This window comes from Protopterus annectens, chromosome 6.part0 (assembly GCF_019279795.1).
Source record: "Protopterus annectens isolate FY-2018-M chromosome 6.part0, PAN1.0, whole genome shotgun sequence".
NCBI classification, from domain to species: domain Eukaryota; kingdom Metazoa; phylum Chordata; order Ceratodontiformes; family Protopteridae; genus Protopterus; species Protopterus annectens.
In genome coordinates, this window is record NC_056737.1 from 694,012,388 (window position 1) to 694,037,869 (window position 25,482).

Here is a 25,482-nt window from a genome sequence, read left to right on the forward strand (position 1 = left end):
TGTCACCATCTGCAACTTTGACTTCTTCACAGATTTGTTTAATTTGCTGAGATCCAGAATAGGTCCTCTGTCTTTTTTGGTACTAAAAAAACCTTGAGTAAGTTCCGGATCCAACCTGGTCTGTGGGGACATCTTGGATGACTCTTTTCTCTATCAGCTTGAGTATCTTTTGTGTTGCGTAGTCCCTTTGACCGGGTGGAATGTCTGGTATGGACTTCTTTGTGGGAGGGGGAGTAGAAAAGGGGATGTAATATCCTCTGGATATGATTGTCTGTACCCATTTATCTTGGGAGTTCTCTAGCCAGGCGTTTGGATACAGTGACAAACGTCCCCCGACTGCCTCCACAGAAAAGTAGGTGGGCCTCCTTTCAGGAACGCTGGAGGGGCCTCCCAGAGAATGTATCTATATCACCCTCATTTTGCGGACCCCCTCTGTCACGAGGTCGGTGTCTTCCATTAGCACCTCCCCCTCTGCCCCTGGGGGAAGTGTCACCACGTGCATCAGAAAAACCTTTTTGGGACTTGCGGAACCACATTTTACCGCCTTTCTTACCTTTGGGATAAGGTCTAGATGGGGTGGAAAAACGGACTCCAACAGCAGACAAGGTTTTTCATTCCTGTTTGCACCTGGTCAAAGTTTCTTTCACCTTTGGTCCAAAAGGGAAGAACCATCAAAGGGGGCATTGGTAAAGGAAGACCTGAAGGGTTCAGCAAAGTTGCAAAGATGCATCCAGGAATGTCTCCTTAGGGAAATTCCTGTAGCTACTGCTCTGCTCGCTCCATCAGCTGTGTATGAAATCGGTCTCATGGAGGAACTGAGAAAAGAATAGAGGGGGGAGAGCTGCAAAGAAACTTTGTCTGCGGTCCCCGAAGCTACAGTACCCTGAAGGGGATCTCCTAGCTCTTTGAGGAGATACCTCTGAAGTCTCAAAAAATGGGTCAGATAATTCAGCAACCACAGGGTAAAGGCCGCTGAAGAAAAGGTACGCTTTCCATATCAGTTCATAGTCAGTTACTCTTTGTTGGGAGGATGAACAGATGAGGAGGTCTCTGATAACTCCTTCTTAGTGGCCGCAGCCACCACCATCACCTCTACAGGGATGCATTTAGTCGGGAAATCCTTCTCTGTAGGGGCAGTGATAAATTTATTGGGCCTCCAAGGAACAGGTTCCACTATATCAGGGGAAGTCCAGTCCTTTCTAGAAATAACATTAAGGAGCTGATCGTATGGAGGACTCACCCAGGAGGTGGAAGGGTGAGATCAGAAAGCCTCCAGGTACACTGATTCATCCTCTGAAGGGTTAGTGGGCTTCCAGTCACGCCACTCTTTCAGGATCTCAAGAATGTCAGCAAAAGAGACATCCTCAGAGGGGGACCATGGGGACCCTTCAGACTCATCCAGATCAGTGTCCGATGTAACTGACTCAGGGGTGTCTATGTGCTTCCTCTTGCAGAGACTCTTCCATAGGACTGCCTCAGAGGGATACTCTGGAGAAGTTTCAGAGGAGACAATGCCACCCGCAGGGGCTTCCTGGGGCAATGGATCTCTACGCTTGGGGGGAGTGGGCGAAGAAGAGACCAACACTGGTGCCTGTGAAGGAAGAGAAGATGGCTCTGAAAGTGGAGCTGTCTGGGATGACAGCACTCTCTCCATCAGCTCAAAAGCCCCCTCACTCCACACCAAAGAGACCCTCCACCCCAAAGATGCTGAGGATAGACTCTGACATGGAGCGGGTGGCTCCGAAGACAATGTAGGAACTGAGCTCAACCTCGAAGAGGCACCGAGGGGTAGAGTCAGCTCGGACAACTGTTCGGGCCGACTCCCCTCCCTGGACCCGATGGGTGAGAGTAGGCTCCTAGACTCCTCGAGATCTGAAGGACCCAAAAACATCGGAGCAGAAGCAAGAACCGATGATCCTGAAAGAGGTCCTGGTACTGACAGTTCCACTGCTATCGGATCCATACTCTCTGGCTCCAAAACCATCACTGGGGTTGGAAGAGGAATAGAAATTAGTGTCTTGAACAGTCCTAAGTCCTTTGGGGTCAGAGACAATAAAATGTGGCCAGCGTCAAAGTCTAAAACACTCTAAAACTACTCTACATCGTCATCAGATAAACTCCTGGAGGAATGGGAGGATAATGAAGGAGATCTGGCCCTCTCCAAAATGGACGATCTCAAGGTTAGAGATATCGGCCAAAACAGGAGACCGTCTCCTAACTGGTAACTCTACCGGCTCCGAGGATACTGATGGGGCCGAAGAGGTTGATTTTGTTTTGTTGGAACCAAGAGCCCTCGGTTCCGAAGCAGTAACTTTTTTAGGAGACACTGAATCTGGAGCTGAAGTAGCATGTCTTTTGGACCCTATATGGGAAGAAGAAGAAGGCTTGGAGCTTTGAGATTCCTCCAAAGATTCCTGGAAAAAACCTTTCAACAATCCCCTGACCATCAGTTTATTCCTACGCTCTTGAAGGACCCTGCTGCTGAACCCATGGCAAATCATGCAAGGGTCTTGTAAGTGGATAGCACCCAAACAATATACAGAACTAGTGTGCCCATCCGTAATCGACATCTTTTGAGTGCATTGATCACACTTCTTAAAACCAAATTGCCTATGTTCTTTAGGCTCTTTCTCCTTTTCTTTTGACATATTCAAAAAGCAAGGTACAAAATATTAGCAGGAAGAAGCTATATGAATTTCTAAATACATACTTTAACTATAAACTGCTCCAAAAAGAAAGGGAGCTTACTAACTATTAACACACATGAAGATGAAAGGCACACAGATTAATAACAATTTTTTTTTAAAAACTGTAAGCAAGGAAAACGCTAAAGATGGTTTAACATTAAATACACAGCTCCAAAGAAACAGGAGCCTACTGCTATAAACACCACACCCAAAAAAGGTTTCAGCAGATGCTGTAAGAGAAAAAAAAACATCAGAGAACGGATCTAACTACTTTTTTTGTTGTTGTTTGTCTTTTCAGCTTTTCCCAGTTAGGGGTCGCCACAGCAGAACTCCGGTCCACTAATGATTGGCAGTAGATTTTTATGGTGCCGAGTTGCCAGCCCGACCCCAACCTTCAGCGAAGGCATGCCATTCACGCATGTTTTTCGGAGGCCATTCGACTGTGGGGAGGACATGCAGACTTCACACAGAAGGCACTCCAGACGAGAATCGAATAGGAGAACCTCTTGCTGTGAGGCAACAATGGATCTAACTACTAAATGGCACATAAAACCAGTACTAGAAAGCCGCACACAAACGATGGAGAATCATCTAACTAAAACGGAATCTCCAAGGGAAGGGAAGGCACAGGAAGGGAAGCGGCTCTCTATGTTAAACGGGCCACAGACAGCCCTCTCTCAAATGGGTCTCTCACTGACAGAAAGGAAAAAAACAATGCACTGAAGCAAAGAAGGGTTTTAACTAACTCTATTGCACAAAATAAGATAGAAAACTGCCAAAAACAGCAGAAATAAGTGAAATAAAATCTACTCAGCCAATGAGCCAGTTGGAAGACATCCAGGTCACTTGAGCGGCAAACGAAATCTGGGGATTTTACCAGATGCATCATAGGATGGTGGTTAGCCTCGAGCCAATGGAAGCTCTCAAGCTTTTGTATTCGGCCGAGTTGGAACCGATGCTCGGTTCCGAACCCAACCAGCAAGAATTACGGCGAGATAGGGCAACATAACATTATCATGCTCCCCACCTCCTCTGGTGTCTAGTGAAAACAGCTTTAGCTCACCCAGTTCAGGGTCATATCCATTCTCCCCCACTTCATGAATCTTTCTGGGGGGGGCTTTCCTCTGGATTTTGTACAGCAGCATGATATCTTTTTTTTCATATGGATGTTACAACAGCATAGAACACTAATGGTATAGTTTGACCAAGACCCTGTATAGTTGTATTTTTGTATTTTTGTTCCCAAATCAATCCTCCTGAGGAGATATCCCAACATCTTGTTTGTTGGGGTTAATGCTGTCTCGCTGTGCTCGTTCTGGTCCATTCCAGATGTGGTCAACATCCCTGGATACTTTTCTTGATCTGCAAGTATTTGTTCTACTCCATCTTCATACTTCACACCTGAGTCACTTGGGTCCAAGTGCAGTATATTGCATTTGCTTCCAAAGAACCTCAACTGCCACCTTTCTGCCTAATTCGTCAACCTTTCCAAATCCTTTTCTAGACACTTACCAGCCTCAGTCCGTCATACTGCATCTATATTTATGTCATCAGCAAGGAAGTTGATCCTGTTCTCTTTTAGTAGCTCAGTGAATTAACAGTTAAGGGTCTTGGGACATGGCAAGAATGTACAGGAGTGGAGCAGATGAGAGGTACATTAAAGGGGCCTATTCTGTGATAAGAAAAATGAGCAAGGATTGCAAAGGCAAAGGAGAAGGAGGAGGAAAACTAGTATGTTTCACTGTTATATTTCCTTTTCAGCCTGTTTTGTCAGTCCATTGAGTATAATGAAATGCCTTCCAACTCTATTATACTCTCTTCTTCTTTTCCACCTCTCCATTGATTTTTTTCAAAATTTCAATAGATTTGCTATCCACCACCCATTCCATTAAAACATTCCATGAATCTACAGCCTTCATGGCAATTATGTATTTATGTAAATTGTGACAGAAGTTATTACCTATAATCTGCAGTTTAGCACCATTTTCCATCCCCAACTCAGAATTCCCTGATAAGAGTTATTCCATCACAAATCCATGTTAAAATCTTGAGCACCCACGTTGTATCATCTCTACCTCTTCTTGTCTGATAAGAAAAGTAATTGAGTTCCTCCTGTCCTTATGCACAGTATTTACCTAATGTTCAATAACGCCCCTCAGAACTACACAATCACTCAGGGTGAGGTCTAACCAGAGCTTGGTAAAGTTGGAATATTACATCTCTGCAAGGTAAGTCTCTTTTTCTGAAAATATACTACAAAATACTATGTGTTCCCACAGCAGTCCTTTTACACCTCTTTGTGATTATCCATTCTAGAGGTAATCAGTAATCCCATGTCTTCCTCATGCTCTGATGCAATTGCTTCCTCTCCGTCAGTTAATTTATACTAATATTATTATAATCCATGTAAAAAACTTTGCACTTTTTCACTGAATCTCATCGTAACATCTCTGAGCCTATTTCAATATCCTTTCCTATTCTTTCATCAGATTCACATTCATCTTTGAGTCACTCACCCATTTTAGCATCATCTGCAAAGAGGTTTTAGTCTCGCCTGTTTGTGATGTGTCTACAGTGAACACACCAAAGAGTACTGGATCCAGAAATGAACCTCTGGCACACCTCTTGTAACCACTCATTTTCTGACAACACCACAGCTAGAACAACACTCTATTTTCTACCCTTCAGCTGTGTGTAAGTTTAGTATCTTTTTCTCTTTTCAGACCTCATTTATTACAATTTATCTAGCAGTCATCAGTGTAGGACTCAGTCAAATACCTTATGCAAGTTAGTACTTTTGGCCACAAACCAGTGTTAGTAGATGTGTTGCAGACTGTTAACTTCTAGCAAAACAAACAGCTTTTTTCAAAATGATGTTTATTATTTTAACTACTAATAGCTTTAGCCTAGCTAGCCTGCAGTTTCCAAGACTTTTCCCTCACTCTTTATACAGCCAAATCACATTTGCTGTCTTTTGTTTCTTAGGCATTTCAGCACCAATCAACCATCTGTTAAAAGACTTGTTTGTGCGACAATCACACCAGACAGATCACTTAATAGCATACAAAGCAGACCATATGCGCTGTGGGTTTTATCCTGTCCTACAGTCATTTGTTCCTTCATTAGATCTTCTCTCTCTCTCTCTCTCTCTCTCTCTATTATATTGTGTGTCCTTTGATATCCAAAGTTTGCTCTTGCACTTCCTATTGTGGCACTGCCATAGTGTTATATAGTCACTGCATATTCATTCAGTACTTCTGTATTCTTCTTAGTCTATGAACTCTTATCCATCAATAAGTTTTATCCTCCTCCAAGAAATACATTTAAAGAAGCCCTTGTTTTCCTATTTGAATATATTTTGCTCTAAAATGTACGTCATAGATAGAAAAAAGATAGGCAGGGAAAAAAGTGGATTGGTTTGTGAAGATCAAAATAAAAAGAGGTCATGGGGCAGGCAATAACTTTAAAAGACTTCCTTTTTGTGTTTACTATGGAAAAAAGAGGCATGACACTAGTCTGGAATAGAGGAGTAGAAGAAGGGGTACACAGACAGATGAGAGGATAACAACTAAAGTATACATGAAGGCTTAAGAGGCATTAAGGATGGAAAAGGCACGGAGGCCTACAAAGATTCCAAATAAGGAACATCAAAAGGGCAGCTGGAACATGAAGAAATACTGACAGAGTTCTACAACAGGTCCTTTAAGGAAAGGGTGTTCCTTTGGTCCTGGAATCAAGAAGTGGGAGTGCCTTTCTAAGAACCAGAGCAAGAAACAGCCAAGGAAGCTATAAGCCTGTAATCCTGACTTCAGCAACGGGCAAGACCTATATAGGCCTCAGCAAAGCTTCTGACTTGCTACCCCCTCACCTCCCACCCATACCTCTCAACTTCTTAGTGCAAGAAATCTGGACAAAGTCTAAAATGATGTGGGGACAAAGACCTAAAAATAGGGGCAAATTTTAAATATCGGTGTTATAAACTGAGAAATCAGCTTGAATAAAAGGATTTGTGTTAACATGCCTTTTCTGAAGGATATGAAGTCTAAGACTGAACTATGTCATAATTTTGTGACTTCAATCCTCAGTGATTTGTCAGAAAACCAAAAATTTTATGAGGAATAGAGCAAAAATATGAGGTGAAAAGCTGGACAGTTGAGAGGTATACCCCCTACCATCCCCACTCTCCTCCTCTACTGCAGCTTCTTGCAGAGCTGAAAAAGTATCAGAAGGCAGTAAACTGTGCAGGTGTGTGAAGTAGTAGTTAGAGAGAAGGAAGAAGAAAAAAGTAATATAGTGAGCTCTCAAAGATGAAAAAGTGAAAATTGGTGTCTCACAGGCATGAGTTCTATTTCTATTTATTGTGTGTCTCTCTAACATCACACACAACATTGTAAAAGCCAATCAGTCTTTCTGCCGATGAAACAAAGGTTAGAGGGAGGGCAGTGTCTGATGGGTTGCATCTCTGGCAAGGGAAGTGAAGATGCAGGAGGCATATTCTGATAGGTGGAAGCTCTGCTTTTGTCCTTCAAGTGTGTGATATTGCATCTACACAATGCTAATGAATTTGTGCAAAATAAGCTGTCGGGATCAGATTAAAAAATCCAGAAATGACGACGTATTTTGTGTTGTTATTAAAAAAAAGCATGAACCTTCAGGCTAAGTGTGAGATGGCAGCAGCAGTGACAAACCAAATGTATGGATGTATAAGCAAAAGTGCATATTTCAGCAATAGGTGAGTAATAGTGTTCCCTATCAGACCCTTCCAAAAACAAGTGTGATCCTGAATAGATTTCTGAATAGGAAGAAAGTGATTTCAGTGAAAAATAAGGTAAAGAGGAAGGGCAATTGGGATGGTGTGGGGAAGGATGGAATGCCGTGGATGATATGTGAAGACAAGCTTAGGAAGCATGACCTCTTTTCACTAGAACAATGGAGAGACACTGGGGATATCATCTAGGTACAAACATGTAAATGGGGCTACATGATGGGATTAGACCAGAAAAGAAGGAAATTGTGGGTAATAAGAAACATGGGCACCACAGTAAAGTATTATATTTCAACCTAGATGTCAGGAACACCTCTTCACAAAATGGGTGGTAGACAGGTAAAATGAGGTTACAGAAGTGGGTAGCAGATGCTAAGACAGAGAAAATTAAGAGTTTAGGACATCTAGAGTAAGAAGAAAAAGAAAAGAGGGGCAGCTGCTATGAGTTAATTACAACATTCAGGGAGAACAGACTTGTAGTCTCCTTCCATCTTCTTTTGCTGACCTTTTTTATGTTATTTAACATGCTTTTTGACTAGCTGTGTACACTATTCATGTATATACTGCATTTACCCCTGCCCCTGTAGTCCAAGTCAACAGTGAAAACAGTCAATTATGGGATCAATTCACTTACTCAGTTACACACATAAACAAATAAATAACCTACTGCAAAGGCTATAAATACATCTACGGTACTGACTGATGGTGACCTGCCTCCATCAATAGGAAAAAGAAGTTATGTACTCACCATAATGTTCCATGTGTGCTGTCCATCTTCACCTTCAGTTTTACTAGGATGGGTTTGGATCCGATCCTCGGATCCATCTCAGCCTTTATATTCAAGCTCAAGGTCTTCTGCCAGCTCGTGGCTACACCCTATCCCAGCATGGACTAGAAACCTTCCCCAGATCTTGTTTGCTCTTATAATAATAGTATGAATGTATCACAGAAACAACTCAGTGTTAGATGAAGAAGGTCAGAGATTAAAGTAATCCAATTGTACAGATTTGGTCTTCTAGGAGTAAAAAAGAGTCAGGGGAAGGAGGGTGGGATGTAAGAATGAAGGCGAAGATGGACAACACACACAGAATGTTATGGTGAGTACATAACTTCTTTATGTGATTTTGTCCTATCTCACCTTCATTCTTACTAGGTTGGGACAGCATCCCTAGCGCTATTCATCTTGGGTGGCTCAAGGGAAAAGATTTCTCAGAATCGTGGAACTAAAAGAGGCCCTGTTCCTGGAGGCCAAATCAACTTTGTAATGACTGATAAAGGTATGTGGTTCTGCCCATGTTGCTGCAGCACAAATGGTATCAATCGGTAGTTTAGCCAGAAACGCTGAAGAGGTTGCAATGGCTCTTGTAGAGTGGGCTGTAACCCTTCTAGGGAGACCACTGTTTTGAGACTTTATTTATTTAATTATTTATTTCCAGTTTGATTACCGAGGAAGTCCACTGGGCCCAAAGGACCCATTTTCAGTGGAGGCCTGGGGAGAAAAGCTCCAGTAAACATAATACAATAAATATAAGAGATACAGCGATACATAGTATAGGACATACAGGGAGATATATAGTATAGGACAGTTCCAAAATATGCACAGAGTAACACATAGTCAAACAAAATAGCTTAAGGTTGTTAAGATGATTATACAGATACTACATTTAAGAAAACACTCTAAGAAACACAGCAATAAAATAAGGGTAGAAAACACTTTACATGCACTCATTTAAAGTATGATGCTATTTACAATATTTACAGAGTTGTGTTGTGTGATAAGCAGCTCTCAGAATTATAGAGAGCTTAGACACACTCATGGTGAAGCAAATATAGGAGATTTAGAGAGGTTAGGAACCTGTGAGGAAACCTCATGGGGGCAAATACTTAGAAATTATGTAGGGTGATGGCAGGTAGATTTCCATTTAGTGGCGAGGTGTTTGAAAAGCTGGGATTTAAAGTTGTCTGAGTTTGGTATAGTTCTTAGGGTGGAAGGAAGGGAATTCCTTTTCTTGCCTATAGAGAAAGAGAGGAGAAGTTGGCCAGCAGGATGTTTAGGCTTGTAGATAGCAATTAAGTTTTGATGTTCAGATCTGAGAGTTTTGTTGGGGGTGTAAGGGGGAAGGATATTTGCTAGGGCAGGACATTTAGTAGGGTGAAATATAAGTCTGTGTGCAGTGGTGAGTTGGAGGTAGTTTAGGTAGTTTGGGAGTTCCAGCCATTTCAGAGATTGTAGGGTATGGCAGTGACGGGTGGAATTTCTGGATCTGGTGGCTAATTTAGAGATTTTATTATAGCAGTTTTCTAGTTTAGAGGAGATGGAGGTGGACAGGTTGGTTAGGAGAGGGGCTCCGTATAATAAGGAGGGAAGAAGATAAGTAGTGGCCAGAGTTTGCCTAGTGGAGTTTGAGAAAAAGCGATTATTCCTGTATAGCATGCCTAGTTTTTGGTGGGTTTTCTTAATATTTTGTTGAATGTGGATGTCAAACTTGAGGTATTCGTCAATAGTAATGCCGAGTAGTTTAGCAGAGGGAACCACTTCTATAGGTGAATTGGATTGACTAAGGACTTTGAAAGTACTTTTGTTGTAGAGTAAGTCTTAGTGGGGGGAAAAGTAACATTTTTGATTTATTAGCATTGAGAGTGAGGTGGTTTTGGCGCATCCATTCTTCGGTTATTGAAAAAGCAGTTTGGGTTTTGTTGAGCAGTTCAGAGAGGTTAGAGGCAAAGCAGACTAAGGTTGAATCGTCTGCGTATTGAATGACTTTAGCATGAGTAATGGCATTGTGAAAGTTATTGATGAAGATGTTAAAAAGCATAGGCCCAAGGATGGATCCCTGTGGTACACCAGTTGGGGTTGTAAGAAGGAAGAGATGGAGTTATTCCATTTTACTGCTTGAGATCTGTCTGACAGGTAGCTGGAGAACCAGGATAAAGTGTCTGGTGAGAGATGAAGATTTGAGAGATGAAAGAGAAGGTGTTTGTGGGAAACAGTATCGAATGTTTTAGACAGATCAAGCAAAGCTGTAGAAACCAAATGTCCTGAGTCTTGGGCTTGAGTGACAGTTTCTAGGAATGACAATAGAGCGGTTATAGTGCTATGGCCTGGGTGGAAGCTATGTTGGGTAGGTGTTAGAAGATGGTTTTGGGTAAGAAAAGGCATAAGTTGGAGGTGGATACACTTTTCTACGATTTTGGAGATTAGTGAGAGCAGAGCAATAGGGCGGAAGTTTGAGATGTTGGTGTTTTTGCCTCCCTTATGACTTATGGATGAATGTTATGCAGTCTCAAATCCATTTTAAAAGTGTTACCTTAGAGATCTTACGTACCTTTCTTTGAGTCTGAGAAGGCAATAAATAGCTGATCAGATTTGCTGAAGTCTTTAGTTCTGCGTAACTAAAAACATAACTGTCTGTGCACATCCAGCTGATGTAACATGTATTCACCCTTGTTTTTGTAATTTGGGAATACGACTGGCAACTCTGTAGTTTGGTTCAAATTTGATTCTGAGCAAACTTTGGGCAAAAAGGAAGGGTTTGTTCATAAAGACACTCTGTCCCTATATAGGAGCAAGTATGCAGGTTTTATAGACAAGGCTTGCAACTCTGACACTCTTCTAGCATCGGTGATTGCTATCAATAGAATAGTCTTCCATGTCAAAAATTTGACTTCACAAGATGATGCTGGCTCAAAAGGGGAAAATTAAAATATATAGAAATTTAAGTCCCATGGTGCTGGAGGGTCTCTGATAGGTGGTCTTAATAATAAAGTGCCTTTAAGAAACAGTTTGCATAGTCTATGAGATATAATGTTGAGGCCAGACCCATCTAGATGAAAATTGGAGATTGCTACTAGCTGAACTCTAATGGTAGCTGCAGCTGCAACTTCACTGAATAGTTTTGCTAGGAATTCTAGACTGGAATTAACTGGGGCAGAAAAAGGATCAATGTAGTTATGAGAAACCCATAAGAAGAATCTTTTCCATTTGCTTCTATATATCTTTCTTGTTGAAGCCTTATGAGAAGAAATTAGGATGTGGTTGACTGATGAAGAGAGGTTAGGAAACCTGGCTGTTGTTGGAATCGGAGAAGCCATGCTGTCAATTTGAGGGTCTGAAGAGATGGATAGAGTGTTCCTGATGTATGAGTTAAAAGGTCTGGAACTGGGTCCAGAATCCAAGACTCCTCCCGAAGATGAGGCCACAGGAAGGAGAACCAAATTTGACGAGGTCTACAGGGCGATGAGTATCAAGTCCCTTCCCAAGCAAATGGCTTTCCGAAGTACTCTAGGTATTAATGAAAAGGGGGGAAAAGCATAATGGAGATCCGAGGGTCAATCATGAACAAGTGCATCCCTTGGTGACCCCCCTGGTGGGGGAATAAGGGCAAAGTAGCTGCTGCAATCGGCATTCATGGAAGTTGCAAAAAGGCTGCAGCAAGGCTGACCCCATTTGCAGGAAAATCTTTTCCGCTAGTTCCTGTTTTAGGGACCACTCATGAGGTATTAGAATCACTCTGCTGAGTCTGTCTGCAATCACAGTGGATTTCCCCAGGATGTGTTTTACACACCAACGAAGGTCCTTCTTGCAAGTTTCTGTTATTATTATCTTGTGGGACATCAGCAGTTCTTGCACTGACCACTAAGTGAACAGCAGCCACTGGAGAATTCTCATGTGCAGATGTGCTAGGGGGATCAGAATTATTGCTGCTGGGATGATTCCTTGAACTCTTTTCTTTGTTAGAAAATATGAAATCTGGCGTCTCAAAACTTGAACTCTTTCTGGAGGGAGTCTGGCCATCATGTCTGTTGAGTTTAATTCTGCACCTATGAATACCACATGCTGAGCAGGCAATAAGGCAGATTTCTCATAGTTTATTGTAATTTATAGGTGAGAGCAGAGTTGCAAGGTGGTGTCTCTTGTTTTTATTAGTAGATGCTTGGTTGTGGTGGTTAGGAGCCAGTTGTCCAAGTATGGAAACACCTGGAATCCTAGGCTTCTCAAATGAGCCACCACTACTGCTATAAATTTGGTGAACACTCTGGGGGCTGTAGTGAGGCCAAAGGGCCAAGCTCAAAATTGGTAGTGACTGGCTCTCAGTCAAAAGTGCAGGTGACTCCTGGATCGCCTGTCCATTTTTAAGTGGTAGTACGCATCCTGGAGGTCTATAGAGCACATCCAATCATCTTGTCCCAGAAAAAGGAGTACTGACTACATTGTTATCATCCGGAACATGGACTTTCTTACTGATTTGTTTAAATTGCTGAGATCCAGAATTAGTCTCCAGTCCCTTGTTTTCTTTGGAACTAAAAACAATCCTGAGTAAGCTCCAGATCCTAGTTGGTCTGCGGGGACTGTTTGGATGACTCTTTTGTCTATCAACTTTTGAATTTCTAAGGTTGCTTGTCCACCTTTGACTGGGTAGAACGTCTGGAACATTTTTTATGTTTGGAACATGGAAGGAAAAGGGTAAGGTGTAACCTCTGGATATGATGCTTTGTACCCATTTGTCTTTTGTTATTTGTTGCCAGGCTTCTGGGTACAAAGATAAGCTGACCCCGACTGCCTCCAGAGATGGACAGATGGGCCTCTATTCAGGAGTGCTGAAAGGGCTTACCAAAGAAAGAATCTCTGTCACCCTAACTCTGCGGACCCCCTCTGCCACATGGTTAGCGTCTTCCATTACTACTTCCCCCTCTGCCCCTGAGAGAAGATTCACCACGTGTCTTGAAAAGATCTCTGAGATTTTCAGAACCACATTTTGCCACTTCCTTTCTGACCTTTGGGATAAGGTCTGGTAGGCATGGAAAAATGGACTCCTATGGTAGACAGAGTCTTTCCTTCCTGCTCACACCTGGTTAGTGTGACTTTGACTTTGGGCCCGAACAGAGATGAACCATCAAATGGGACATTCACAAAGGAAGGTTTGAAGGGTTCCGCAAAGTCACACAGGCGCATCCAAGAATATCTCCTTAAGGAAATTCCAATACCTGCTGCTCTACTTGCTCCATCTGCTGTATAAGAGATGAGTCTCATGGAGGCATTCACAACTGAGATTAAGGTAGAGAGTTGAGACGACACTTTGTCTGAGACCCCTTCAGCTACTGAACCTTGGAGAGTATCTCCCAGCTCTTTCAGGAGGTGCCACTGCAGCCTAGTAAAATGAGTAAGGTAATTCAGTGATCTGAGAAAAAGTCGCTGAAGAAAAAATGCTCTTACCATATCTGCCCATCATCCGAGACTCCTTGTTCAGTGGATGGATAGAAGAAGATGCGTCTGAAAGCTCCTTCTTGGTCGCTGCGCCACAACCATAGCATCTACTGGGACTCCCTTGGCTAGAAAGGTCTTGTCTGACAGATATGATAAATTTGTTCGGCCTCCTAGGAACAGGTTCCACTGAATCTGGAGACTCCCACACCTTCTGAGAAACTAGGTCTATAAGTTCATCGAAAGGTGGAGACACCCAAGAGGTGGAAGGGTGAGATCCGAAGGTCTTCAGGTATACAGACTCCTCCACTGAAGGGATGGTGGACTTCAAGCCACCTCTCTGCTTTAGCATTTCCAGGATGTCTCCAAAGGAGACCTCATCAGGAGGCGACTGTTGGGACCCTTCAGTTTCATCAAGGTCCGTATCAGAAGTGATGGACTCCTCTGGGGAGTCTAAATGCTTCCTCTTGCATATTCTCTTCTGAGGGAGCCTCTTCAGAGGGGTACTCCGAGGAGGTTTCAGAAGAGTGGGGGGTGCCCTGTGGGGTATCTTAAGGCCTACGATCTCTGCGTCCCTGTGGATGCAAGGGTATTGAGGATAACACTGGTGCTTTTGGGGTTAGAACATCCGGAGATGACAGCGGAGCTGTCTGTGGAGACAGCACTCTTCTCGTCACCTCAAAAGCCCCCCGTCCCTGATCTGAAGATATCCCTGGAGCCAAAAAAGCCGTGGGAACACCCAGAATCAAGGCCGATGGGCCCGAGGCCAAGGTAGGAGCCGAGCTCACCCAAGGCAATGCCCCAAGAGGCAAGGCGGGATCCGACAACTGTCAGATCTGACTCGCCTCCCCGGACCCAATCGGAGAGCATCAGTTCCTAGACTCCTCGAACGCTGATGGAGTCAAGGATGTCAGAGCAATGGTCAGATCTGAAGATCCTGAAGTAGGTCTTGGATCCGAGGGTTCCACTAGAATCAGCTCTGGACCTTCTGACTCAGAAGCCAGGGGTCAGATCAGAGGAGAAATTGGAGCAAAAGAGGTGGATGAGGTAGGATCCGAAGCCCTCTGGGTTAGATCCGACAACGACTTGGCCAGCGCTGGTGTCGTCAGTAGCTTCTGTACCACCCGATCCACGTCATCACCGGAGAGACTCCTGGAAGACCACATCGAGGGGGTTGGAGACTTCTGCAAAACTGGTGATCTGAGTGTAGGAGAAAAAGGCTCCATTGCTGGAGACCAGCTCTGTATCTCATACTCTAGCGGCACTGAAACAGATGGTGTTGGAGATGAATGTTTCTCAGATCCAGTAGGCTTTGGATCCAGTGTGGAAGTTTTAGACACTTTTTTGACGGTCTATTATAGGGTGGAAGAGGTAGATCTCTTCCCAGACTTGTCCGATTTGTCTGATTTTGAAGTGAGAGACTTATCAGTTTTACATAAACCCAGACCTTTTTCTAAAGCCTCTGAGAAGGGTTTTTTTAATAATCTTTTTAATATCAATTTGTTCTTCCTCTCCAGGACTGCTCTGTGGCTGAAAGCATGACAGATAGAGCATGACTACTGGAGATGGACAGCTCCAAGACAATAGACGCAAAGCGTGTGTCTATCACTTAAGGGCATTTTCTTCCCACAGCCCTCGCATTTTTTGAAACCCATTGGTTTCGAGTCTTTATTTGACATTTTTAAAGAGAAAGAGTAGAAAAAAACTAGTAACTAACTGGATAAGATATTGGCTGGGCATATGTGGGCCCTTGGGCCAATAGCCTAGTACCTACCTATAAACCTATGAACCTTTAAAATTAACAAGTAATTTTGACAACATTTTTTTTTAATAGACTCTCTAACACTAGAGTTATTTGAAGAAAACAAGGGAAATAGAGGGAATTAGAGGGAGGCACAGCCCTCTAACTTAAACGGGCTACTGCCCAGGAGATGGAAAAGGGGAAGGAAAAGCCCTCTAACTTAAACAGGCTAAAGGGAAAGGCAGCTCTCTAACTTAAACAAACTGTCTTAAAAGGGCTTCAATTAATAATATAAAGAACATGAATAAAAGTCCTCTAACTTAAACAGACTATTTATCTTTGAAAGGAAAAAGCCAGGAGAAGGACAACAAGGCCTGAACAAAAGACAATGGCCAACAGCAGAGAACAGCCACAAAAAACAGAAATAGATTTATTCAGCAAATCATAAGTATATAAGGATAAATAGACAAAAATTACTTCTTTTAAAGGTTAAAGTAGAAAAACAGATAATACTTAGCCAGAGCTAGCAGAATGAGCACCCAATCTTGTTTAGCGGCAAACGAGATCTGGGAAAGGTTTCTAGTGCATGCTGGGATAGGGTGTAGCCACGAGCTGGCAGAAGACCTCGAGCTTGAACATAAAGGCCGAGACAGATCCGAGGATCGGATCCGAACCCAACCTAATAAGAATGAAGGCGAGATAGGACAACAACACACCAAAGCAACACAGTATAACTAAATTACTATTTGCTGTGATTCAGTGGATCATATATCCCTTACTCCCAGGACTCAGGACACTGAAACAGTTTTTTCTCCAGACTATACCAAAGCATAGAAGGACACTGAAAAGGGATAAAAGACTTAGAATAATAAAGGAGCACCTGAAGTAAGTGAAGCACTGTTAGTGGGAGTGACGGCAACACAAGCCCAAGATCCAAAGTTGCAGGTCTCAAAAATCTACAGATAAGTTGCAATACAACAAAATAGTGTATTCTGAAACTTGCTGTTACACCACTAACATGTTTTTGCAGATACACCCCCCTGCACTACCACAATGGGGGACTGCAACCCCACACCTCCATCAGCTACTTAAAAATACTACTTCCAAGAGTCCCCACAGTAGCAAAACTTTGGACTTGCTATATATCCTCCTTATATGCATTTTTTTCTGCTGTAAGAATTACTAATACAGTCCATGGAAAAGCGATAGGCACCCTGTAGAGCAGGGTTCTGTAACCTTCACTATCAAAAGAGCCATTTTGACCCCTCTCCCACCAAATAAAATTCATCAGGAGCCACAAAACATATTTGACTCCTAAAATGAAGATAAGACAGCATATAAAGTTTTATATATAGCTATTATACTAAATATAAAAGAACTAAGTTTATCAGAGCAATATTTAAAATCTGTCCCTATTTTTGTTCTTTTGTTGGGACTGCTCGATCGCTGTGTGTGTGTGTGTGTGTGTGTGTGTGTGTGTGTGTGTGTGTGTGTGTGTGTGTGTGTGTGTGAGAGTGTGTCATATCTCTCAATCTCTTAGAGCAAGAAATCTGGACAAAGTCATAAATAATGGGGCAGAAAGGCCCAAAATAGGGACACTTTTTAAATATTGCTCTTACAAACTTAGAAAGTTGATAGAATAACAGATTTTGCATTACCATGAATTTTCTGAAGGGTATGAAGTCTGAAACTATGTCTGAATAGTTTTTCTGACTTCAGCCCTCAATGATTTTCCAGAAAACCACACTTTTATGAGAAACAGACCAAAAATATGAGGCAAAAGTCAAGACATGTGAAAATCTGCACAGTTGAGAGGTAAGTGTGTGTGTGTGTGTGTGTGTGTGTGTGTGTGTGTGTGTGTGTGTGTGTGTGTGTGTGTGTGAAAAATGCATGTTAACAGAAGCCATGTTATTCTACCAAGTTTCTAAGTTTATAAGAAAAATATTTAAAGTCCATCCCTATTTTTGTTCCTTTGTTCCCCTTTATTTGTGGCTCTGTCCAGATTTCTTGTGGTAAGACTTTGAGAGGTATGGAAACCTTTCAGGAGATGCTGCTGTTGCCAGGAGAACGCTCAATCACTCTCAGTGTGTGTCGAATGCTTGGCAAAAGAAATCATGTTATCCAAGCAACTCTCAGTGTGTGTGTGTGTGTGTGTGTGTGTGTGTGTGTGGTAGAGGAGCCATTATTTTTCAAAGCTACAAGGAGCCACTGCAGTGGGGTGGAAGAGCCGCAGGTTGCAGACCCCTGCTGTAGAGGTATGTCACAGAAAAGAGATGACTGCAGGAGAATTTACTGGATGACTGCAGTCCTTGCTATTATTGGATATCCCTACTTTACATCTGACAAAGTCATGCACAAAAAACACAATGACATCATTCTACATTACTATAAAAAGAAAATAAATATTTTGTTTCCACAGTCAATATAAGGCATTAAGAAAAATAATATTTTTCCACAGTCAAATAATCCCCCATAATATCATCCCAAGTTTTGCTTCTCTAGAGAAAGTTTAATGTTGTTACAGAGAAAATGAAAAGAGAAATGAGACAGAGCAGCCAAAAGTTATTCTGGACAGTCCATGACTGCCATGAAAGTAAGACCACTTCTAAAATGGATTCTTCCACTGGTGAAAGGATTTTATTAACCATCCAGCAACATCATTCCTTCAATTTGACTGACACGTGGCAAAACAATGAAACAGGAAATACACATCTACAAGTACAATGTAATATTCTCAGCTGCCATTAGCACTGGAAAAGTATGGAGTTTCTTACTTTCCACAAGTCATGTGATGATGATGTTCCATACCAAGTCCAAGCAAAACAATAAGGTACATTTGGGCAAGGTTGTTTTTTGTCAGTTCAACTCTGGCTGAAGCTTCTGCCATACTTCTTCTTTCTTTTAAACCAGGCTCTCTAAAACAAAGCATACATTATCTTATGAAAAAATGGACACTGTTTTTAAGTAAGCTGCACAGATATGTTTGTATCTTGCCCTAGACTGTTTATATCATTAACTTAGTCAGACTGAGAAGAGATTTGCATATATTTGCAATTTGTGCCATAAAACAGGTCAACAAAAATCAAACAAAAATCATCAGTCCACAAACAAACTGGAATTAAAAAAGGTGCTATGCTAGTATACCCCAATGCTGCAAAATGCATAGTAGAATAAAGCACATGTGAAGGGTGTAATACTCAACAGCAGATGACTAACCTGTCTCTGTCTATATAACACCTTATTGTGTAATACAGCCCATCTGGTGGGCAGTCTGCTGGCTCAGACTTTCAATGGGCAGTAAAAAAACTTATATAGAGGCACCTGCTTTATGGAAAACAAGTGCACTTGCTTTAGATAGGAGTTCATATGTAATGATGTTGTACAACAGTGTCAATATTACTCACTTTTTTTTTTTTGCATTTGGCATTCACATTTTCAGTATAAATTGCTATAGAAAGTTTCCCATACCTTCCTAACCTTTCAAGTAGTAAGAATGCGCTCTCTTCTTTTTAGCTCTGTTCTGTTTTTTTTTCCATAATATTGTTGCATTTTATGTTGTAAAACATTTCTTAATTATGTATTTTTTGACATTGTATTGGTTTTATATCTATGTGATATGTACGTGTGTATTCCCAAAGCGTTATGGGACAGGTGATGGGGAAAAAGGCTCTCCAGTTACCCAGTTAAACATAAAGTAAATAAATACATTTGGTAAAAGCTGGAGCACTGACTGTGCACATTCATAAGTTACAGAAACACAATATAGCCCACAGGGTTAGGAATACTGGGATAAGAAACCAAAAAAATGATACGCTCTCATAAATATTTCTAAAGGGAAATATTGTGATATACTACATAGTGGGAATCCATGAATTCAAAACTATTTTAAGTCCGCCTCTACCACTTTCCCCATCAGTTTGGTATAAAAAGACAGACAGTAACTCTGTCTGAGTAAAATCATTGCAATGTTGTGGTGCACAATGCCTGGCTTCACTGACATATACAGTCTGGTTAAAGCCAACAAATGGCACAAATCAAGCTATGCAGTTTCAGTTCTCTTGCCAGCACATTCTACTTATCTGTCTTTATAACCTAAGCCATCCATACACAGCAAAAGGCTAATCCGCCATATTGTATTGGTAACCAAACAGAGTCAAGGTTGTAAAAGTCTCAGTCACCATTCATTTATATTTACATAATTAAGCTACCATAAACTGTTTTCATGCACTTAGGACATTTTCCTGGCAAAAGGCTAATGCATCATACTACTGTGGAGGCTGCAGACATGTCTGATATACCTGTTCACCTGGAACTAGTATCTTTTCCTGGCAATGCTAATTCATTACACTGTCTATGTTGATTACACACATTCCTAAAAGGCTGAAAATGACCATCCACCATCATCTGACTCCTAATTTGTACCAGGACCGATGACTTAAAATATTTAAATTTGGAGAAAAAACAAATGGGGATGGAGGAAGGAGATCCACTATGAAAACAGAAAAAAATCACTACACCACTAAAAGTTAAACAAAGTACTACTTTGACAAGCTTTTAGAGTAGTCTTGTTGATTGAATGGCCAGTCTCAAATTTCAATTAGGATTATCATGTACAGTCCTGCTTGATTTTGGAGGAAAGCACTACTAAGTGCAAGTTGGGAGCTATTATTAACTCCCTGAGTGATGTTGACATCCTACAGAAAGGCCTCACTGAGACCAATGACTGGTGTCAGAGCCATGGCCCTAAGCTCAATGCCCAAAAAATGTATTATCATCCCCTTTGGGAAAAACCCGGTTCCCATGAATTACCACATTGATGGTAGTCCACTGAACACAGAAGGCATTATAAGAGATCTGGGAATACAGGTTGACAGCAGCCTCTCTTTTGACCACCACATTGCCACTGTGGTCAGAAAGCCCTTCTATGTGGCACATCTCATTACTAAGGGTTTTGCATCCAGGAAGAAAGAGGTCATTGTCTCCCTCTACTCTTCCCTCATTAGCCAAATCATTGAGTACAATTCCCCGTTTGGCATGTACCTCACTAAATGCCTGCAACAACTGCAGAGGCCACAAAAGTACCTCACAAAGAGGATCCTAGGCCTTAAACATTTGTCCTACATGGATAGACTAAAAAAATGCCAACTATTCTCTGTCTCATATCGCCTACTTAGAGGCGATCTCTGCTTGACTTAGAAAGCCATGTCTGACCCAGCTCTGTTAGAAATGCTACATTTAAATAAATAGTAGAAACTGAACGCCTCATAAGTATGGTATGCACGGACAAACCATTAATCCAAAAAACACCAGAGGCCAGCATATGCAGCATAGAGATACTTTATTCAAAATAAATATTTATGAAGGCATATACTGCCACAAAATACACTATTATCGATTCAAACCGGTTTCGGCTATCCAGCCTTCATCAGTGAAAAAAACTTTTACTATACACAAGGTCTCATAAATATTTATAGATACCACCAACCAATAGGAACATGGTATAGTCCAACTCTAAAGCTGGTTTCACTATGCTATTTATATAATGATATGTAGCTAATAGTTTTATCACCATATTAAAGTAGAAGCATATTTAAATCAATACAGATACATAAAAAATATATATATGTATCTATACATATATATTTTTTAACAAAAGAACAAATAATCTGAATAATATACTTAGAAGATTATTCAAAAAAATGTATTGAAAATACTGTCAGCTGTGTCCTGAGCTGATGACATGCTATGAGCATACCACAAGGTCCCCAATAACATCTAAATATATATAATATTAATTGGGAATACCTGATTCCATAACTAGTCTTGTTAAACCCTATCCATATCTGTAATGAAAATCTATACATTTACAGTTAATGGCCATGTTAGATATAAAAATGATGCATAAGCTGAACTAACAAATATTATTGAAATTATTATTGAAGGCTGGACAGCTGAAACCGGTTTGAATCGATAATAGTGTATTTTGTGGCAGTATATGCCTTCATAAATATTTATTTTGAATAAAGTATCTCTATGCTGCACATTTAAATAAATCCCAATCCCTCCACACCACATGCTCCACAGACCTCAACCCCATTACCACAATCAACAGAACATGCTGGAGGGACAGGTTCCTAACCCAGAGACTGCCCATACCATGGAATAGATTTTCCATACATGTCAAGCAAAGCACCTTACTGGCCCTCTTCAAGAGAAATCTTGATGAGTGGATGGGAAATAGAAAATTCACCCCAGGGATCACTCCAGTGCTTTAGTCGACAGAGGCACTGGGAACTAAGGTCGGTGGCACTATGCCAGGGTAATCCTACAGGTTAGGCTTGTAAAGGCTCCACGGCCATTAGCCTAGTACACACCTATGAACCTATGAACGTAAGTGCTTGAAAAGGGAGGCATAAACTTTTAAGTGTATCTTTTTAAAGGTTTATATGGCTAGGGATCTTATGGTCCTCCGGATTGCTTGCCTAGTCTTGTTCTTATGTTCCTAATCATCTACTGTTAGAAATAGTGCAATAGATCATTGCTAGGATCTCTGCCTCATAACTTCAGGGTCTGGAGTTCTGCCCTAACCTCTGGTCACTGTCTGTATATGGTATGGCTATTTTTCCACATTCCCCATGTTTTTCTCAGCTTTTTCCAGGTGTTCCATTTTCTATTTTCATCTCTCTCTCTCTATGTATAAATATATATATATATATATATATATATATATATATATAAATATATACACACACACACACACACACACACACACACACACACACACACAGATATCTGTGTGTGTGTGTGTGTGTGTGTGTGTGTGTGTGTGTGTGTGTGTGTGTGTGTGTGTGTGTAAATATTTTTATATCTGTATTCAAGAACAATCAACAATATTTATTCTGCGGTGGTACAGCGGTAGCGTTGTTACCTCACAGCAAGAGGTTCTCCTGTTCGATTCTCGGCTTGGCTTGGTGGGAGTGCCTTCTGTGTGGAGTCTGCATGTCCTCCCCGTGGTTGGGTAGCGTTCGAAAGACATGAGTGCGTAAATGGGTGTGCCTTCATTGAAGGTTAGGCATCGAGCTGGCACCTCGGTGTTTCATAAAAAAATCTACTGCCAATCATTAGCGGACCGGAGTTCTGCTGTGGTGACCCCTTACCGGGAAAAAGCCAAAAGACAAACAATTGTAAGGCACAGAGATAAACACCAAAAATATGTTACAAAGAGAACAATGAGAAAAGGCAAAGTAAAACACTGTATACAGTTCTGGAGAGCATCTTTTTGGCAATTCACAGTAGTAACAAGTAAAACTCATGCATCTAGTTTAACTGTAACTACAAAGAGAGACAGGAAGATTAGGATAGACAAGTATAAATGGAGAAGAAGTGATAGGAAGAGGTTTTGTAAAGTGGTACAGAGGGTAGGACAGCCAGGTGAAGATAAGGAAGTGGTGATGGGTAGAGAATCTGTACAGATAGGGGTGGAAAAAAGTGGGAAAGTATACAAGATTGCTGTTCAACTGAGAGTATAGCGTGAGTAGAGCCAGAATGCTTGAATGAAGGATGTCAAGTTACAGTTCTAAAAGCCTGTGGAACAGAATTACATTTTTGGGCAGCAGAGTAGCAGTAAAGGGTATTTCCAATTGTTTTTTGATGTTTATAGATGATGAGATGCTGCTTATCATTAGAATGAAGGAGACTGTTCGGGTGAAGAGAAGGAAGAACAGAGCTCAGTGCAGGATAAGTATGGGGTTTATAAATGATGCTGTGGGCAGTAACTAGTTGTATGAAGTCCAAGTAGTGGGGTCTTCAAGCCAATTAAAACTTTTAAGGGCCTTGCTGTGATGTTTACCTAGCAACTTTGTTGTAGCACATTTCAAGTCACATCATGTTACAGCATATACCGAGTTTATGGTTTCCTCCAACATTCCAAAGATATGCAGTAAGTGGACTGGGTACTCTAAATTGGCCATAGGTGTGAGTGTGTAAACAAGTGTGTGGTGTCGAAGAACTACTGTGGCAGGGCTAGCCACTTTGTGGTGTAAACCTTTACTCTAGATGTTTGTCACTGTTGATGGCAAAAGTCAAATTTGCCTTTACAAGGAGTCAACTTTGTAAGATTTCCTCCATGACCCCGACATACAAAGATGTTCCTCAGAAGACAGTCCAAGTTATTACCAAAATAGATTTTTTGACAGTCCCTTAAATACTGCAATATAAGGTGTAATGCCTTCATTTAGAGTGTGATTTTGAGTGTTAAATCAGAAATGCTGTACTGCCATGGTAGGAGCAAAATTGTTTTTAACAGACTGTTTATTTCCTCAAATGACAAGTCACTTTTTTACCTTGAAAGATGAGTGAACTCATAGCTTCAAATGTTTTGCTGCCAATAACATCTAGCAGTACTGTGCTTCTGGTCAGCATCTGTTACTTTGTCTGTTTCGACAAAAAGTTAAGATTCCAGGTCTGCAATATCAAACTCATCAATGGGGCCAAACAATGCCATCAGCACTGCAGTCACAGACACAACTGATAACTTACTTCTCCTTTGCCAGTCATTACAATTTACTAAGTATTCCATCCTCACTGCCACAGTTATCTATTGACACAGGAGGCAGCAAAATGAATAACATCAGAGTTCACTTCTTCAAAGAACACACAGCAGCAGTATTGTGAGTACATACTGGGTAAAGAAAAAAATGAAACAACATATTTAAAGAAAACAAGAGGGATCTAATCACACACAAGCAACACCACCACATGCAGCCCTGGAATAAACGTCATAACAGCATGTAACAGATACTCATACAAGTCATTAGCTGTGATATGTTTTAGATAAAGGTCATCAAGTCACAAGCAATGACATTACCTTGTCCCTTTATTTCTGAATAAGGCCCTCTCCTAATGTGGTTAATTACCTGTCCAGTCACAAATAACACAGCACTGCAACAGTGTTAAACAGCAATCTACACTCCATCAAAGTTAGTGCTACACTGACGAAACACACACACACACACACACACACACACACATATATATATATATATATATATATATATATATATATACACATATATATGGGTCTCCTTTGATTCATCAACATCTCACATTACAGAAAACCAAATTACGGAGACCATAAAACAGGTGCAGTTTTTTTTTTTTGCTTAAAGTATTACCAAGTATGGATATTATACAGCACTCGGACCTTCCTGATGTAGATTGCAATCTGAGATTTTGAGGAATCAAAGGAGACATATATATATATATATATTTACTTATAGTGGATATAAAAAGTTCCACACCCATGTTAAAATGCCAGGTTTTTGTAGTATAAAAAAATGAGACCACAATAAATCATTTCAAAACTTTTCCCACCTTTAATGCGACCTATAACCTGTACAATTCAATTGAAAAACAAACAAGTCTGTTAGGAGAAAAAATATAAAAAAAAATAAAAAATGTACAATAAGCTGGTTGCATAAGTATGCACACCTGGAAACTAATACATTGTGGAAGCACCCTTTGATTTAATTACAGCATTCAGTCTTCTTTGGGTACACACCTGCCATCAATTAAAGAGACACTGATTAACCCCAAATAAAGTTCAGCTGTCATAGTAGGATTTTCCTGACATTTACTCAGTTGTCTGCTACAGCAAAAGCCATGGTTCTCAGAGAGCTTACAAAGCATCAAAGGGATCTCATTGTTGAAAGGTATCAGTCAGGAGAAGGGTACAAACAAATTTCCACAGCATTGGATATAGCATGGAACACAGTGAAGACAGTCATCAAAAAGTGGAGAAAATATGGGACAACAGTGATGTTGCAAAGAACTGGATGTCCCTCCAAAATTAATGAAAAGACAAGATGAAAACTCATCAGGGAGGCTGCCAAGAGACCTAGAGCAACACTGAAGGAGCTGAAGGAATTTCTAGCAAGTACTGGTTGTGTACTACATGTAACAACAATCTCCCATATTCTCCATATGTCTGGGCTATAAGGTATGTCTGCAAGACGGAAGCCTTTTCTTACACAGAAAAACATCCAGGCACGGCTAAAAGTCTCCCAAAAGCATGTGGGAAAATGTGTTC

General features: G+C 41.1%; 1 protein-coding gene across 4 annotated transcripts in view; it reads right to left on the reverse strand.

Annotated features, from left to right (window-relative positions):
• The window catches only part of PPP1R36 (protein phosphatase 1 regulatory subunit 36), a 1,152,634-nt gene that overhangs the window by 822,405 nt on the left and 304,747 nt on the right, over positions 1–25,482 (reverse strand). For all 4 annotated transcript variants that reach the window (XM_044074376.1, XM_044074378.1, XM_044074377.1 and 1 more), the window contains one exon: positions 18,170–18,310. In XM_044074376.1, the coding sequence (XP_043930311.1) occupies positions 18,170–18,310 (141 nt within the window). The remainder of the gene's footprint in view (positions 1–18,169; positions 18,311–25,482) is intronic.